Here is a 16,575-nt window from a genome sequence, read left to right on the forward strand (position 1 = left end):
TTCAAAGTCCAACACTGAATTCCTATCTCATCATAAATTGATTTAAATTAGATTTACTGCTCATTTGTGAAGCGCTGATATAATCTAATCATGCATTTAGTCTCCTCCTACTGATTAATCAAAAGATGCAGATAAAAAGGCACATTTGCAGACCGCAGGAGTTTTCATTTCATGCAAAAGCAAGAAATAAAATACAGTTTTGGTTGCTTTCACAGTTTATTTGACTAAATCTGTAATAATAAACTATCAAATGTTTTTTAAATAAATATTTAGTGAGATAAATTGTGAAAGGAACACAACTGTTAAGCAGTTTGAAGCACATTTTATACTTTAAAAACACTAGACTGAACGTCAGGCATTTTCAGCATCTCCAGCCCCCGTTTGACCCCTGGGTTTAGTCGTATGTTTGCTATTAGTCTTACCGTGGCGGCGCCCAGTCATGTCGAGTGCAGTCTAAAAGAGTGCCCACATACGTCTTGTTCCTCCAGGTGACATTCACCACCAGCATACCTGCAGAAAACACACAGCAAACACCCTCATCATGGAGTTTTACTGTCATACTGTTGTTAAATGTGCGGTTCACTGCTCGAGCTCACTTCATTAATGGCTTTGTTAGTTTGCTTGAACACATTTCTGTTGAGTTTTAATGTATTCAGTGTTCGCTTTAGTGATTGATCAGAGTGAACAGACCAGAGCAGAGTTCAGTGTTTAACAGCTTATATAATAACATATAATATAATAACAGTTTAAATGATAAACGAATGGCACAAATACACAGCCGATTGTACATTCCTGAGCACAGATGCCTGAATCCTGGACACACACACACACACACACACACACACACACACACACACACACACACACACAGTATAAAGCCTAGCAGAACAGCAGGGTGCACAAAACACTATTAGTATGCAAGGAGAGGTAAAGAACAGACCCACGTCCTCCGTCTGACATTGCTGCCGTATGTACGGACGTGGACTCAACTGTTGGTCCTCTTTAAATATTTTATGTGACAGGAAGGGTTGCCAAATATTGCCAAAAATAGTATTGTTGCATACTGTATATTTAATTCTTTAAGTAGACTGCATCAGATCAAGCATCCAGAAACAGAACTGGGTGTGGAAGGGTTTTCCATGTGACAGAAAGGGTTGCCAAATACTCAAAAAAAAAAAAAAAAAAATATATATATATATATAAAAAAGATATATATATATATATATATATATATATATATATATATATATATATATATATATCTGAATTATTGCATACTGTAAATCAGATCAAGTATACAGTGAGCAGAACTTTGTGTTCAAATATTTTTTCCATTTTCTGTGTGACAGGAAGGGTTGCCGAATATTTAAAAAAATCTGTATTATTGCATACTGCAAATCTATTGAATATTTTTTGTGTGACAGGTAGGGTTGCCAAGTAGTGTAAAATAACAACAATGGTGTATTATTGCATACAGTAAATCTGATCTTTTCTAATTGAATACATTTTTTATGTGACAGGAAGGGTTGCCAGATAATGCCAAAAGAAATCAGTATTATTGCACACTGTTTATCTATTGACTGTTTTTTTATGTGGCAGGAAGGGTTGCCAAATAATGTGAAATAACAAAAAAGCTGTATTATTGCATACTGGATATCTAATACTTTCTAACTGAGTAGACTGCATCAGATCAAGCATCCAGAAACAGAACTGGGTGTGGAAGGGTTTTCCATGTGACAGGAAGGGTTGCCAAATACTCTAAAATAACAAAAATATCTGAATTATTGCATACTGTAAATCAGATCAAGCATACAGTGAGCAGAACTTTGTGTTGAAAGATTTTTCCAATTTCTGTGTGAAAGGAAGGGTTGCCAAATAGTGTAAAAATATTTTGTGTTACTGCATACTGTAAATCTATTGACTATTTTTAATGTGACGGGAAGGGTTGCCAAATATTGTAAAAAATCTGTATTATTGCATACTGCAAATCTATTGAATATTTTTTATGTGACAGGTAGGGTTGCCAAGAAGTGTAAAATAACAACACGGGTGTATTATTGCATAGAGTAAATATGATCTTTTCTAATTGAATACATTTTATATGTGACAGGAAGGGTTGCCAGATGATGCCAAAAAAATCAGTATTACTGCACACTGTTTATCTATTGAATGTTTTTTAATGTGGCAGGAAGGGTTGCCAAATAATGTGAAATAACAAAAAAGCTGTATTCTTGCATACTGTAAACCTAATAATTTCTAATTACATAGTGCCAAAAATTGTATTATTGCATACTGGATATCTAATACTTTCTAACTGAGTAGACAGCATCAGATCAAGCATCCAGAAACAGAACTGGGTGTGGAAGGGTTTTCCATGTGACAGAAAGGGTTGCCAAATAGTGCCAAAAAAGTAAATCTAATCTTTTCTATTATGTGACAAGAAGGGTTGACAAATACTCTAAAAATATATATATATATATATATATATCATATATATATATATATATATATATATATATATATATATATATATATATAATAATATCTTTATTATTGCATACTGTAAATCTATTTTTTTCTTTAATGTGACAGGAAGGGTTGCCAAATACTCTAAAATAACAAAAATATCTGAATTATTGCATACTGTAAATCAGATCAAGCATACAGTGAGCAGAACTTTGTGTTGAAAGATTTTTCCATTTTCTGTGTGACAGGAAGGGTTGCCAAATAGTGTAAAAATATTTGTATTATTGCATACTGTAAATCTATTGACTATTTTTTATGTGAAAGGAAGGGTTGCCAAATAGTGTAAAATAACAAAAAATAGCAGATCAAGCATGGAGTGAACAGAACTGAGTGTTGAAGGATTTTTCATTTTTTATGTGACAGCAAGGGTTGCCAAATATTTCCAGAAAATCGGTATTATTGCATACTGTGAATCTAAGGCTTTCTAATCGAATGGACTGCATCAGATCATGCGTCCAGTGAACAGAACTAAGTGTAAAAGGGTTTTTCTGTGTGACAGGAAGGGTTGCCAAATATTGTAAAAAAAAATCTGTATTATTGCATACTGTATATCTATTGAATATTTTTTTTATGTGACAGGAAGGGTTGCCAAATAGTGTAAAATAACAAATACGGTGTATTATTGCATACAGTAAATCTGATCTTTTCTAATTAAATAAATTTTTTATGTCACAGGAAGGGTTGCCAGATAATGTCCAAAAAATTTGTATTGTTGCATATTGTAAATCGAATCATTTCTAATTAAATAAACAGCATCAGATCAAGCATCCAGTGAACAGAACTGGGTGTTGAGGGTTTTTACATGTGAGAGGAAGGGTTGCCAAATAGTGCCAAAATAAATCTGCATTATTGCATTCTGTGAATCTGAGACTTTCTAATTAAATGGACTGCATCATATCAAAGCATCCAGTGAACAAAGCTGAGTGTTGAAGGGTTTTTCTGTGTGACATGAAGGGTTGTCAAATAGTGGCAAAAAATCTGTATTATTATATACTGTATATCTATTGAATATGTTTTATGTAACAGGGAGGGTTGCCAATTAGTGTAAAATAAATACGGTGTATTATTGCATACAGTAAATCTGATCTATTCTAATTGAACACATTTTATATGTGACAGGAAGGGTTGCCAGATAGTGCCAAAAAATCTGTATTGTTGCATATTGTAAATCTAATCATTTCTAATTGAATAAACCGCATCCAGTGAACAGAACTGGGTGTTGAAGGGTTTTTACATGTGATAGGAAGGGTTGCCAAATGCTGTAAAATAAATCTGTAGTCTTGCACACTTTAAATCCAATCTGCTCTACTTGAATAGTTTGCATCAGATCATGCATCCAGTGAACAGAACTGGTGTTGAAGGACTTTTTTCCATTTATTATGTAACAGAGAGGGTTGCCAAATAGTGTAAAATAACAAAAAGTCGTATTATTGCATGATGTAAATAAAACACTTTGAAATTGAATAGACTGCATCAGATCAAGCATCCAGTGAACAGAACTGGGTGTTGAAGGGTTTTTACGTCTGACTGGAAGGGTTGCCAAATAGTGCCAAAAAACAGTATTGTTGCATACTGTTAATCTAATACTTGCTAATTAAATAAATTGCATGAGATTAAGCATTCAGTGAACATAAGCGGGTGTTATTTGTCCAGCTCAGTGTTATAAGCCATTATTAAAGCATCTCTGAGTGTTCGGTGTTAGTTTTGAACTGGAATCAGCTGAGGTGTATGAACAGATCCATTACATTAACAAGTTTTGTGGATCAGTTTAACATTTAAACTCACACATCCAGAGAGACGGAGAATAAAGAGCACGCTGTTACTGAAGCACACTTATGAACAGCAGGGGGCAGCAGACAGCAGGTTAACATCACCTGTTTGGCATATTCAATTATTGTATTTCTAAATTAAATATTTATTGAGTTCTTACTTGCAGAAAATGCAGAAAAACAACCCTTAATAATAAACAAACAGCGTGAGAGTGATTTATCTTCACCGTCAGACACTCATCTTCATATAGTGCTGTTTATTTAAGAGGAAATTATGAATCATGTTTGTTAGTGTCAATGACTTGTTGCAGATTTTCAATAAACAGGAGACTCACAATAAAGGACTAATAAAGATACTTCTATAGTGATTCCAGAAAAGTTACATTTGTTGAAAATTTCTAAGATTAAAGAGGGTCCTTCGACTAATTATGAAAGTTTTTAGTGTGATTACAGTGTCACAGCAGAGGACACGCTGCTCCACTGTTTAATATATGACTTGTGTAGATGGATAGATGGATGGATGGATGGACAGAGAGTGGGATGGACGGATGGATGGATGGACGAATGGACAGACAGATGGACAGTTGGGTAGACAGACAGACAGACAGACAGACAGACAGACAGACAGACAGACAGACAGACAGACAGACAGACAGACAGACAGACAGACAGACAGATAGATAGATAGATAGATAGATAGATAGATAGATAGATAGATAGATAGATAGATAGATAGATAGATAGATAGATAGATAGATAGATAGATAGATAAATGGATGGATGGATGGACGGAGAGACAGATGGACAGACAGATGGACAGTTGGATAGATGGAAGGATGGATGGATAGACAGATGTATGGATGGACGGAGAGACAGATGGATGGATGGATGGATAGATATATAGATAGATAGACAGGTGGATGGATGGACGAACGGATAGACAGACAGACAGACGGACAGACGGACAGACAGATGGACAGTTGGATAGATAGATAGATAGATAGATAGATAGATAGATAGATAGATAGATAGATAGATAGATAGATAGATAGATAGATAGATAGATAGATAGATAGATAGATAGATAGACAGATAGATAGATAGATAGATAGATGGATGGATGGATGTATGGATGGATGGAGAGACGGATGGATGGATGGATGGATGGATAGATAGATAGATAGATAGATAGATAGATAGATAGATAGATAGATAGATAGACAGATGGATGGATGGATGGATGGATGGATGAACGGATGGATGGATGGATGGATGGATGGATGGATGAACGGATGGATGGACGGACAGACAGATGGATGGATGGATGGTTGGATGGACAGACAGATAGATAGATAGACGGACAGACAGTTGGACAGATAGACAGATAAATAGACGGACGGACGGACGGACGGATGGATAGATAGATAGATAGATAGATGGATGGATAGTTCACCACATCACCACAATTAAGTTCCTGCCAAATATTCCATTCTAATATGAATTCTGTGTGATTAATAAGCGCTTGTAATCGGTGAGGACCGGTGTGACGTCCTCATTAGTGGCCGGTTTTCATATTTTACTATGTAAGCCAGGACAATTGAGCCCTCACAAGTATAGCTAAACCAGAACACACACACACACAAGCATCTGACCTTGTCATATTATACACTGATGTGTGGTGTGTTTGAGTGCGTCTCTCAGTGACACACACACACACACACACACACACACACACACACACACACACAGATCAGTTTGTTCTCGACGGGGCATCAATCGCCTGCCTCTAAAACAGCTTATCAAAAGCTGCCAGGCAATAAACATTTCACACGGCAGTCGACGCGACACAAACCCCTCCGAGTGTTTAGTTCTGCCCTTCACGCTGCGTTTCCTTGACAACTGGCAACCGCGCGCCGCCACGGCAACGGAACCCATTCCATCTCAATGACACAAGCGGGAGAATTCTCCATCCTCCAATCCGGTCTGTGAACGGGAAACTTGCAGGAGACTGAAGGAGAATAACAATATATAGAGGAGTTGTACATCTGCTAGCGATTAGCATGACATCAGCTGTTGTTGAAACGGGACCACCGGCGGGGGGAAAGGTGAACGGGGAAGTTAAAGACGCTGCCAGTCTCCGTGTGATTGTTCAAAGCGTGCGCCGTTATTAGTGATGGCTCAGAGTTCAGAGAGAAACACGGAGCTGGAGCTGCTTCACTCACACACACTCTCATTAAACACACTCTGACAGTCGGCCACACTACAGCTGTGTGTGTGTGTGTGTTTGGGTGTGCATATACATATATATATCTGTGTGTGTGTGTGACATTCCCTGTGAGTGACCTCTGTATGTCAGTGAGTCTCTTGTTGAAACTGGAGCTCCAGTCTTCAGCTTTGAACTGACATTTGCACTCTTGCACTGAGAGTTTCCTGCTTTAGAGAGAGAGAGAGAGAGAGAGAGAGAGAGAGAGAGAGAGAGAGAGAGAGAGAGAGAGAGAGAGAGAGAGGAAGAGAGAGAGAGAGAGAGAGAGAGAGAGAGAGAGAGAGAGAGAGAGAGAGAGAGAGAGAGAGAGAGAGAGAGAGAGAGAGAGAGAGAGAGAGAGAGAGAGTCTACTATCATCAACTGATCTCCTATGGATGGATGGACAGATAGAGGGATAGACAGACACTGGGGGGTGGGGGTGGGGTTAGATGTATGAGATCCAAATGTTTACATTCATATAATAATTAATCACCTGTTTCTTATTGTTCAGTCTCTAAAAGTGACGGGGACGTATCACCCCCATCCCCGATTACTATGCGGATCGATGGACAGATGTATAGTTAGATAGATAGATGGATGGATGGATAAGATAGATAGACAGAGAGACAGACAGACGGATGGATGGATGGATGAATGAATGGACGGACGGATGGATGGACAGATAGATAGATGGATGGACAGACGGATGGATGGACGAATGGACAGATAGATAGATAGATAGATAGATAGATAGATAGATAGATAGATAGATAGACAGATAGACAGACGGATAGATGGACAGATGGATGGATGGATGAATGGACAGATAGATAGATAGATAGATAGATAGATAGATAGATAGATAGATAGATAGATAGATAGATAGATAGATAGATAGATAGATAGATAGATGGATGGATGGACAGATGGATAGATGGACAGACGAATGGATGGATGGATGGATGGATGGTAAGATAGATAGACGGATGGATGGATAAGATAGATAGACAGAGAGACAGACAGACGGATGGATGGATGGATGAATGAATGGACGGACGGATGGATGGACAGATAGATAGACAGATGGATGGACAGACGGATGGATGGACAGATGGATGGATGGATGGATGAATGGACAGATAGATAGATAGATAGATAGACAGATGGATGGATGGACAGATGGATAGATGGACAGACGAATGGATGGATGGAGGGATGGATGGATAGATAGACAGATAGATAGATGGACAGATGGATAGATGGACAGACGAATGGACAGATGAATGGATGGATGGATGGATGGATGGACAGATAGATAGATGGACAGACGGATAGATGGACAGATGGATGGATGGATGAATGGACAGATAGATAGATAGATAGATAGATAGATAGATAGATAGATAGATAGATAGATAGATAGATAGATAGATAGATAGATAGACAGATGGATGGATGGACAGATGGATAGATGGACAGATAGATAGACGGATGGATGGACAGACGGATGGACAGACGGATAGATGGACAGATGGATGGATGGATGCATGGATGGATGGATGAATGGACAGATAGATAGATAGACAGATGGATGGACAGATGGATAGATGGATAGACGAATGGATGGATGGATGAATGGATGGACAGATAGATAGATAGACGGATGGATGGACAGACGGATGGATGGATGGATGGATGGATGGATGGATGGATGGACAGATAGATAGAAAGATAGATAGATAGATAGATAGATAGATAGATAGATAGATAGACAGACAGACAGACAGACGGACGGACGGACGGACGGATGGATGGACAGACAGACAGACGGACAGACGGAAGGGAGGATAGATGGACGGACAGATAGATAGATAGATAGATAGATAGATAGATAGATAGATATACGGACGGACAGACGGATAGATCGAGGGGCGGACAAACGGATAAATAAACAGATAGATTAATGGAAGGATGGATGGATGGATGGATAGATAGATTTACACTGCTATTATTCCGAAAGAAATAAGACGGCCATGTATTCAGCAATAATATCTGCTCTCATTGATTATTATAGATCAGACATTACCAGCAGGCATTCTCCACATTTATGATCATTCATAATCATTTCACATTATGGTGAGGTGTTCAATACCTGGCGCCCTCCCTGCAATACCATCATTGCCCACCAGGGGGCTAGAATACATCTCCAGTAAGCTGCTGCTGAATATTACAGTACAGAAGCCTTCAATAACCTGCAGCTCATTCTCGGCTATCTCACAGACGGATTTCTCTAGATATCAGTTCTTATACATTATATGATTTCAAACAATAAACTGTCAATAAAAGTGCCTTTGCTAAACGGTGGAGTTGAATTTTCAACATCAGAAGCTGACGGAGAAGATCAACATCCCATAATGCAGTTCACCAGTGCAGATAAACAGAGAGCATCATTCATTAACTGATATGTTCTACAACGCTGGACCTCACAGCTCTATAAATGCAGTGTAACGCCTCGTCTTCATTGATCAGTAATTAGTGACAGATAGCCTGGACATCGTCTCAGCGTTCTCTCAGGTCTGCTCTCAGACAGATTAAGACAGCGCTGTTAATTGTGAAGATTAAAGCCGCTGCTGGAACTGAAGCAAACAATGAGATGTAAAAAGCCGAGCGTGTCTCCATCTGCTCATCAAATCAGCCGTTTGTTGGCTCTGGGAAAGCCGCCCGATCATTAACCGTGCTGGAACTCTCTCTGGGGACGCAGCCTCGGGCAGTCGCTTCCACTTATCTGCTGAATTCTTTCACCGTTACACATTTCCCTCCTCTGAACGCCAGTCACATGTTACGCAATCTGCGAACGCTCAGCGGACTATAAACTATAACACACATCATCCTACTGACACTTCAACACACACACACACACACACACACACACACACACACACACACACACACACACACACACACACACACACACACACACACACACACACACACACACACACACACATCTACACTGAGCAGCACAGCAGAGCGTCACGACGGATCATCAATAAACACAAATATACAGACAAACACACTACAGCTGAGGAGTTATGCTGAATATACTTACATTCTTTCCTCATTCTATCCATCCATGCATCCATCCATCGATCTACCTATCTATCCATCTATTATTCTATCCATCCATCCATCCATCCATTATTATATTCATGCATCTATTATTCTATCCATCCATCCATCCATCCATCCATCCATCCATCCATCCATCCATCCATTATTATATTCATGCATCTATTATTCTATCCATCCATCCATCCATCCATCCATCCATCCATCCATCCATCCATTATTATATTCATGCATTTATTATTCTATCCATCCATCCATCCATCCATCCATCCATCCATCCATCCATCCATCCATCCATCCATTATTATATTCATGCATCTATTATTATATCCATCTATCAATCTACCCCTCCATCCATTGTTCTGTTTATCATTCTATCAATCCATCCATCCATCCATCCATCATTCTATTCATCCATTGTTTTATTCATTAAACATTGTATCCATCCATTTATCTATCATTTTATCTATTTATCTATAATCTAGAGCTGTTGGATTTATGTTCAGTATTTAACTATATGTAACTGTAATTAAATTACATAAAATAAAACTGCTGCTTTAATTACAGTAACTCGTTACAAGGTGACCAACTACACCCAGCACTATTTTTAAACACCGCTAACGCTTGTTGGTATCTAAGATCTTGCTCACACTCTTAACATTCGCCTCTTAACCTGCTGAAATTTTCAGAAAGGGAACGAATCATTACAAGTGTGTGGCTCATGGAAAACGTGACGGCGAACAAGCTGAAAGCACTTGCTTCATTGTGCTGGCCTCGGCTGTTTTCCCACTTGCTCTCAGAGGCTGTTCTGCATAGCTCTGTGCTGCCGAGCTGCCAAGAGAAGCAAATTGGTGTGCCAGACAAGTCCAAACTAAGACTGCAGGCTCAATTTCAGGGCTAAGAGAAGAGCTCGCGGTCTCAACCAGTTAAGCAGCAGACACTAAAGAGCCTTAAATGATTGACGCTAGATGGTGTGTTTGTTTTCTCTTCTGTTTGAAGGACAGGTAGCACTTTTACATACAACCACATGCTGTACTACACCAAACCCACGAGCGGAACTGATAGCTGAGAAAGAGAAGTAGTGGAAAAAAGCAGATTCCTTCAAATGAAATCATGTAATATCTTGTATCGTGTTGCTGCAGCGTACTTCCTTGATTATTACGCCTGAATGAGAGTGTAGTCGTAGCCATATTCTAGAAAATAGCACATTTTTATTTTCTGTCGCACTTAATACACAATGTGGCTGCAGAACTCAAGCTTCAAATAAAAAAGTTAGCAAAACTCTAGTCATTTTTGAAAGCGATGCTAATGGTCTAATCCGATTCAATAATTTATGCTAAGCTAAGCTAAAAGTGCTCCCATCAGACCCATACTGTAGATTGACCCGTATTGGTGAAACTCACCTGTTTAACTCTAAAGAGCTGTAAAATAAATAATCTACCAAAATATCGAAGTGTTTCTTTAGCAGATATGCTAGTATCAAAAGAGATAATACAAAATAAAAAGCATAAACTCAAATGATTATCGTTCATCAGTGTGGACACAACTATATTTATATTTACAGTTGGTTATCATGCTTGGTGTAAACGAACCTTTAAACTAATTTCATTTTGTTAGTCTATAACGAAATCTCTAATCATTTTTGAATGAGATGCTAATGGTCTAATCCGATTCAATAATCTATGCTAAGCTAAGCTAAAAGTGCTCCAATTGCACCCAAAGATTGACTCAAAGGATTAAAAATGGTCAAACTCAACTGTTTAACACTAGGAGAGCTGTAAAATTAGTTAGAGTCTTTCTTTAAGAGATGCGCTAGTAGACACCTGCTGGTTACAAGAGGTAATGCTAAATAAAAAGCATTGACTCAAAATAAACAAATCGTTAATCAGTGTGAACGCAGCTATATTTGGTGTGAACATGCTTAAAGACTACTCTCATTTTGTAAGTCTATAACTAAACCTTCTTTGGTCAATTTTCGAATTAGATGCTAATGGTCTAATCAGACTCAATGATTTATGCTAAGCTAAGCTAAAAGTGCTCCTGCCAGAAAAAAGATCAGCTAAATGAAAAGATAAAACAGTAAAAATTAACTGTTTACCTCTAGATAGCGAAAAAATGAGTAATTTCCCAAAATATAGGAGAGTTTCTATAACAAATGCAATCATAGCCACCAGCTGGTTACAAAAGGTGATACTAAATAAAAAGCATTAACTCAAAACAAACAAACCATTATCATTCATCAGAGTGAACGCAGCTATATTTACATTTAAATTTACTATGTTTGGTGTGAACGAGCCTTAACACGACTTTCATTTTGTTAGTCTAAAACTACCTTCTTTGGTCATTTTTGAACGAGATGCTAATGGTCTAATCTGATGCAATGATTTATGCTAAGCTAAGCTAAAAGAGCACCTCTGACCCAGAGATCAGTTGAATGCATATAATAACCTGCTTAAATATGGAAACCTGTAAATGAGTTATTTCACAATATATTGGAGAGTTTCTTTAACAAATGCAATAGTAGCACACCTGCTGGTTACAAGAGGTAAAGCTAAATAAAAAAATAACTCAAAACAATCAAATCTTTATTATTTCATCAGTGTGAACGCAACCGTATTTATAGTTATCATGCTTAGTGTGAACGAGCCTTAAGACTAATTTTATTTTGTTATTCTATAACTAAAACTTCTTGGGTCATTTTTGAGTGAGATGCTAATGGTCCAATCTGCTTCAATGATTTATGCTAAGCTACGCTAAAACTACTCCTGTCAGATCAGAGATCAGCTAAAATAAATGATAAAACATTTAAAATGAAATGTTTAACTCTAGAAAGTGGTAAAATTAGTTATTTACCAAAAATGTGAAGTCTTTCTTTAAGAGATGCGCTAGTAGCCACCTGCTGGTTACAAGAGGTGATGCTAAATAAAAAGCATCGACTCAAAATAAACAAATCGTTATAATCGTTAATCAGTGTGAACGCAGCTATATTTGGTGTTAACATGCTTAAAGACTGCTCTCATTTCGTTAGTCTATAACTAAACCTTCTTTGGTCAATTTTCGAATCAGATGCTAATGGTCTAATCAGATTCAATGATTTATGCTAAGCTAAGCTAAAAGTGCTCCTGCCAGACCCAGAGATCAGCTAAATTATTTAATAAAACTTTAGAGAGTGGTAAAATGAGTAAACACACTAGTAATGCAAAATAAGAAGCGTTAACTCAAAATAACCAAAGTTGTTATTGTTAATCAGTGTGGACGCAACTATAAATATTTATAGTCATCACGCTTGGAGTGAACGAGCCTTTAGACCTTTTCTCTTTTTGTTAGTCTATGACTTAACTCTGGAAGAAGGCTCCAGTAAGTGTACTTGTCATATCCCGTTTCGCCCCTCGCCTCCGAGCAATAAAGGGGTCAGTGCCATAGCTGTGGGCCCCTTAGTTGAACCTTCCCCCAAAAGCCCCATCAAAGCGTATCCTATTGGCAACAAAGAACTGACAAGCTGAAAAGAGACGAGGGGGACGCAATGGAGCCCTCAGCGCCCGGGTCACCAGTCTAATTCCTCCCGCAAACAGTTTCATTAATGGCCAAGCATGGTTCCCGTAATCTGTGTGCCGTAATGTGTCCCTGAGGTGCGGAGGAGGGGCAAAACTGCAAGAGCCCCAACACTGAACCCCACACCTTCTCCATTCACGCTTAATTGTCACTCTCTATAGACCTGCTCTCTCTCTTCCTGGATGAAGGTCAAATGGAGGAAATAAATGTTGGAAAACAACATCGAAGTGGCTGCAGGGTGAGATTAAAAAAAGCTGGCTAATATTTAAGGATGCTTCAGTATTTATGGCATCTAATTAAATTATATAAGCGCACACACAAACGAGTAGCCATATTAAAGAATAGTGCGACTACACTTTCAGCAGTGTAACTAAAGGTAGACAACAAACAACATCTTAAAATACCAAAAACATTTAATGCATCACTCCCAGTGTTGCCAGATACAGCTGACTGCAAATATAGCAGCCCAAAATCGGTCCAAAACCCACAAAAAAACCAGCCCAAAATATTAGATTTAATTTTAATTTATTTAAATAAAACCTAACCTACATGATTTTAACCTTACAGCAACCAACACCAGCAGTCACAGAAGCACAACATAACCAGGGTCTCGTCGAAACACTGCCCCCCTCTAACACACACACAGCACTTAATGTTAAAAAGCAAATATTTTACGTTTTGTCAGTTCAGTCGCTAATTCGTAAAAATTTGTACGAGATCAGTCGTATGTAATTGTATGTTTTTAAAAAGGAGGCTTGGCACCCCTAAACCCAACCATCATTGGAGGATGAGCAAATTGTACTAAATTGTACGAATTAGATCATACGAATGTATACGAATCAGCCACTAAATCACAAAGTGAGGAATTGCCGTGAGATTGTATGGCTCGAATATACATGCATGTATACATATAGACTCATTACATTTACATTTACATTTAGTCATTTAGCAGAAGCTTTTATCCAAAGCGACTTGCAAATGAGGACAAGGAAGCAATTTACACAACTAAGAGCAACAATAAAGAAGTGCTGGAGGCAAGTTTCAGGTAAAGAAAGTGTAAGAAGCAAAACAATATTTATTTATTTAATTATTTATTTATTTATTTTGTAGTTAGTGGAGGAGTCAGAGAGGGAGTTGCAGATAAGGAAGGGAAGTGGAGACTAAATAGTTGAGTTTTTAGTGGTTTCTTGAAGACAGCGAGTGACTCTGCTGTTCTGATGCAGTTAGGGAGTTCATTCCACCAACTGGGCAGATTGAATGCGAGAGTTCGGGAAAGTGATTTCTTCCCTCTTTGGGATGGAACCACGAGGTGACGTTCATTCACAGAACGCAAGTTTCTGGAGGACACATACATGTAGAAGTGAGAGCAGATAAGAAGGAGCAAGGCCAGAAGTTGCTTTGTAGGCAAACATCAGAGCTTTGAATTTGATGCGAGCAGCAACTGGCAGCCAGTGCAAACGGATGAGCAGCGGAGTGACATGTGCTCGTTTAGGTTCATTGAAGACCACTCGTGCTGCTGCGTTCTGAAGCAGATGAAGAGGATTGATAGAGTTAGCTGGAAGCCCGGCTAGTAGAGAGTTGCAATAGTCCAGTCTGGAGAGAACAAGAGCTTGAACAAGGAGTTGAGCTGCATGTTCAGATAGGAAGGGTCAGATCTTTCTGATGTTATAGAGTGCGAATATTTGAACACATCTATAATTATTGGCATTGGCACAGAGTTGGACTTCTTTCTTGACCTCACACAGAACCAGCAACATGTGCGGCATGACATCACTCTGTTGCAGAGATGCTATTGGTTAAATGCCGGCAAGCTAGACCATGGAAGCAGCTTGAAGCAGAAAGCGTGAGCATGTCTGGAGGTATTATAAAGTTGTTGATGACAACATTGCGACATATGTAAACTTGGCATTGCAGGAGGTGGAATTGGCAAGGCTACATTTACCACAACAACCTGACAAGACACCTCAAAAACAAATGTAGAACCTCGATTTGAAATGCCGTCTCGCCACTATTCCACAGAGAAAGCTCTGCCAGCCCTTTATAAGACGATTTCTGACAAACTACTTGTCCTGTTTTAAGATGTACCTCCCCATGTTTCATTCAGCACAGACTTACGGAGTTCGTCTGTAGCTCCCATGTCTCTACTAAGCCCAGGGTCTCTGCAGATATCATAATGTCAAATTTAAGACCTTTTTTAAGACCATTAAGTATTAAATTTAAGACCTATATCGAAAATGTAGAAAATGTAAAAGCACAAAATTAGGGGTAAAATAAAGTTGTTTAAATTGAACAGTACTAAAGTCAGGTTAAATGCAGCATTGAACTACAGAAAAAAAACAAACATCTTAATGCAGATTTATACTTTCACCTGGTACCGCATCACACAACTCTCGAAACAGATTAAGGCTTTTATACTTGACATGTTCACCATTGAGATATTTTTTTTAAATGACAGGGGGCGCTCCAAAAAAAAAAAGTAAAATCAGACAAATAAAAAGATAATCATTATCATTGAAGACGTTTTTAGGGGCCTTTTTTTTGTTTTAACAAACTTATCCCTCAGAGTTTTCCAAAGTTTTACAAACACTTTCCTCCTTTCTCATGGCTGTTGCAATTTCTTGCCAATAATTATTGGTCATTCTGGAAAGCAGAAATGTAACTGTGATAGAAAATAGGTAAAAACTTGATTATGTATTATAGCCTACTGTACTATTCACTCTTCAAATAAATGCAACTATCAATCCCATTTTATCACTAAAATAAAGTGAACGTGTCTGCTGTACAGTGTTTTGTGAAGTACAGTACTCTGTACTCTGTTGTGGTAATACTATAGTTGCTATGGTAACACAACAAGTGTATTAAAAACAAACTACCCAGTGCTTTAGTTTTTTTTTTTACTATATAGGGTATATTTTTCTACAAATCAACACACTTTACTTTACATTTTATCAGTTCACTATTCCTAACACTACAGTATGCTGAAGCATCTCTGGAGCAAAAGCACGAAAGGAGTCCGACGGAGCGAGAGCAGATCATTCTCACGTGAGCAGCCAGTGTTTTGAGAGCTCGCAAGCAGTTTTGTCCACGAACAGAGTAAACCGGCGCGTGAGCAGAGATTCACTCTCTCGTATAACAGCCCTCCCGACTCATAAAACTGCGCTTGCGACATTTGTCAGTGAAATAACGGCATACTCTGCCAGCCAAAATCATGTCGCGCGCACTCAAAGCGAACTTCGGCAAACACAGCGATGATGTCACATTCGCCGCGCGCACTGAGTTTAATATCAGAAAGCTGATTGGCTATTGCAAGCTGACCTTTTTGTAGTTGTAATACCGCAAATTACAATTGGACGAGTG

The 16,575-nt window shown here is 38.4% G+C and overlaps 2 protein-coding genes across 6 annotated transcripts in view; both read right to left on the minus strand.

Moving 5' to 3' along the window:
- Positions 1 to 16,575, minus strand: part of twf1a (twinfilin actin-binding protein 1a) — a 606,573-nt gene that overhangs the window by 530,363 nt on the left and 59,635 nt on the right. The window lies entirely within an intron of this gene.
- Positions 1 to 16,575, minus strand: part of znf609a (zinc finger protein 609a) — a 180,762-nt gene that overhangs the window by 18,697 nt on the left and 145,490 nt on the right. For all 5 annotated transcript variants that reach the window (XR_012400002.1, XM_005174213.5, XM_068217423.2 and 2 more), the window contains 1 exon segment: positions 423 to 510. Coding sequence is in view for 4 of the 5 variants with exons in the window: in XM_005174213.5 (XP_005174270.1) it covers positions 423 to 510 (88 nt within the window). In the remaining variant the exon portion in view is untranslated.

Source organism: Danio rerio, chromosome 25 (genome assembly GCF_049306965.1).
Source record: "Danio rerio strain Tuebingen ecotype United States chromosome 25, GRCz12tu, whole genome shotgun sequence".
NCBI classification, from domain to species: domain Eukaryota; kingdom Metazoa; phylum Chordata; class Actinopteri; order Cypriniformes; family Danionidae; genus Danio; species Danio rerio.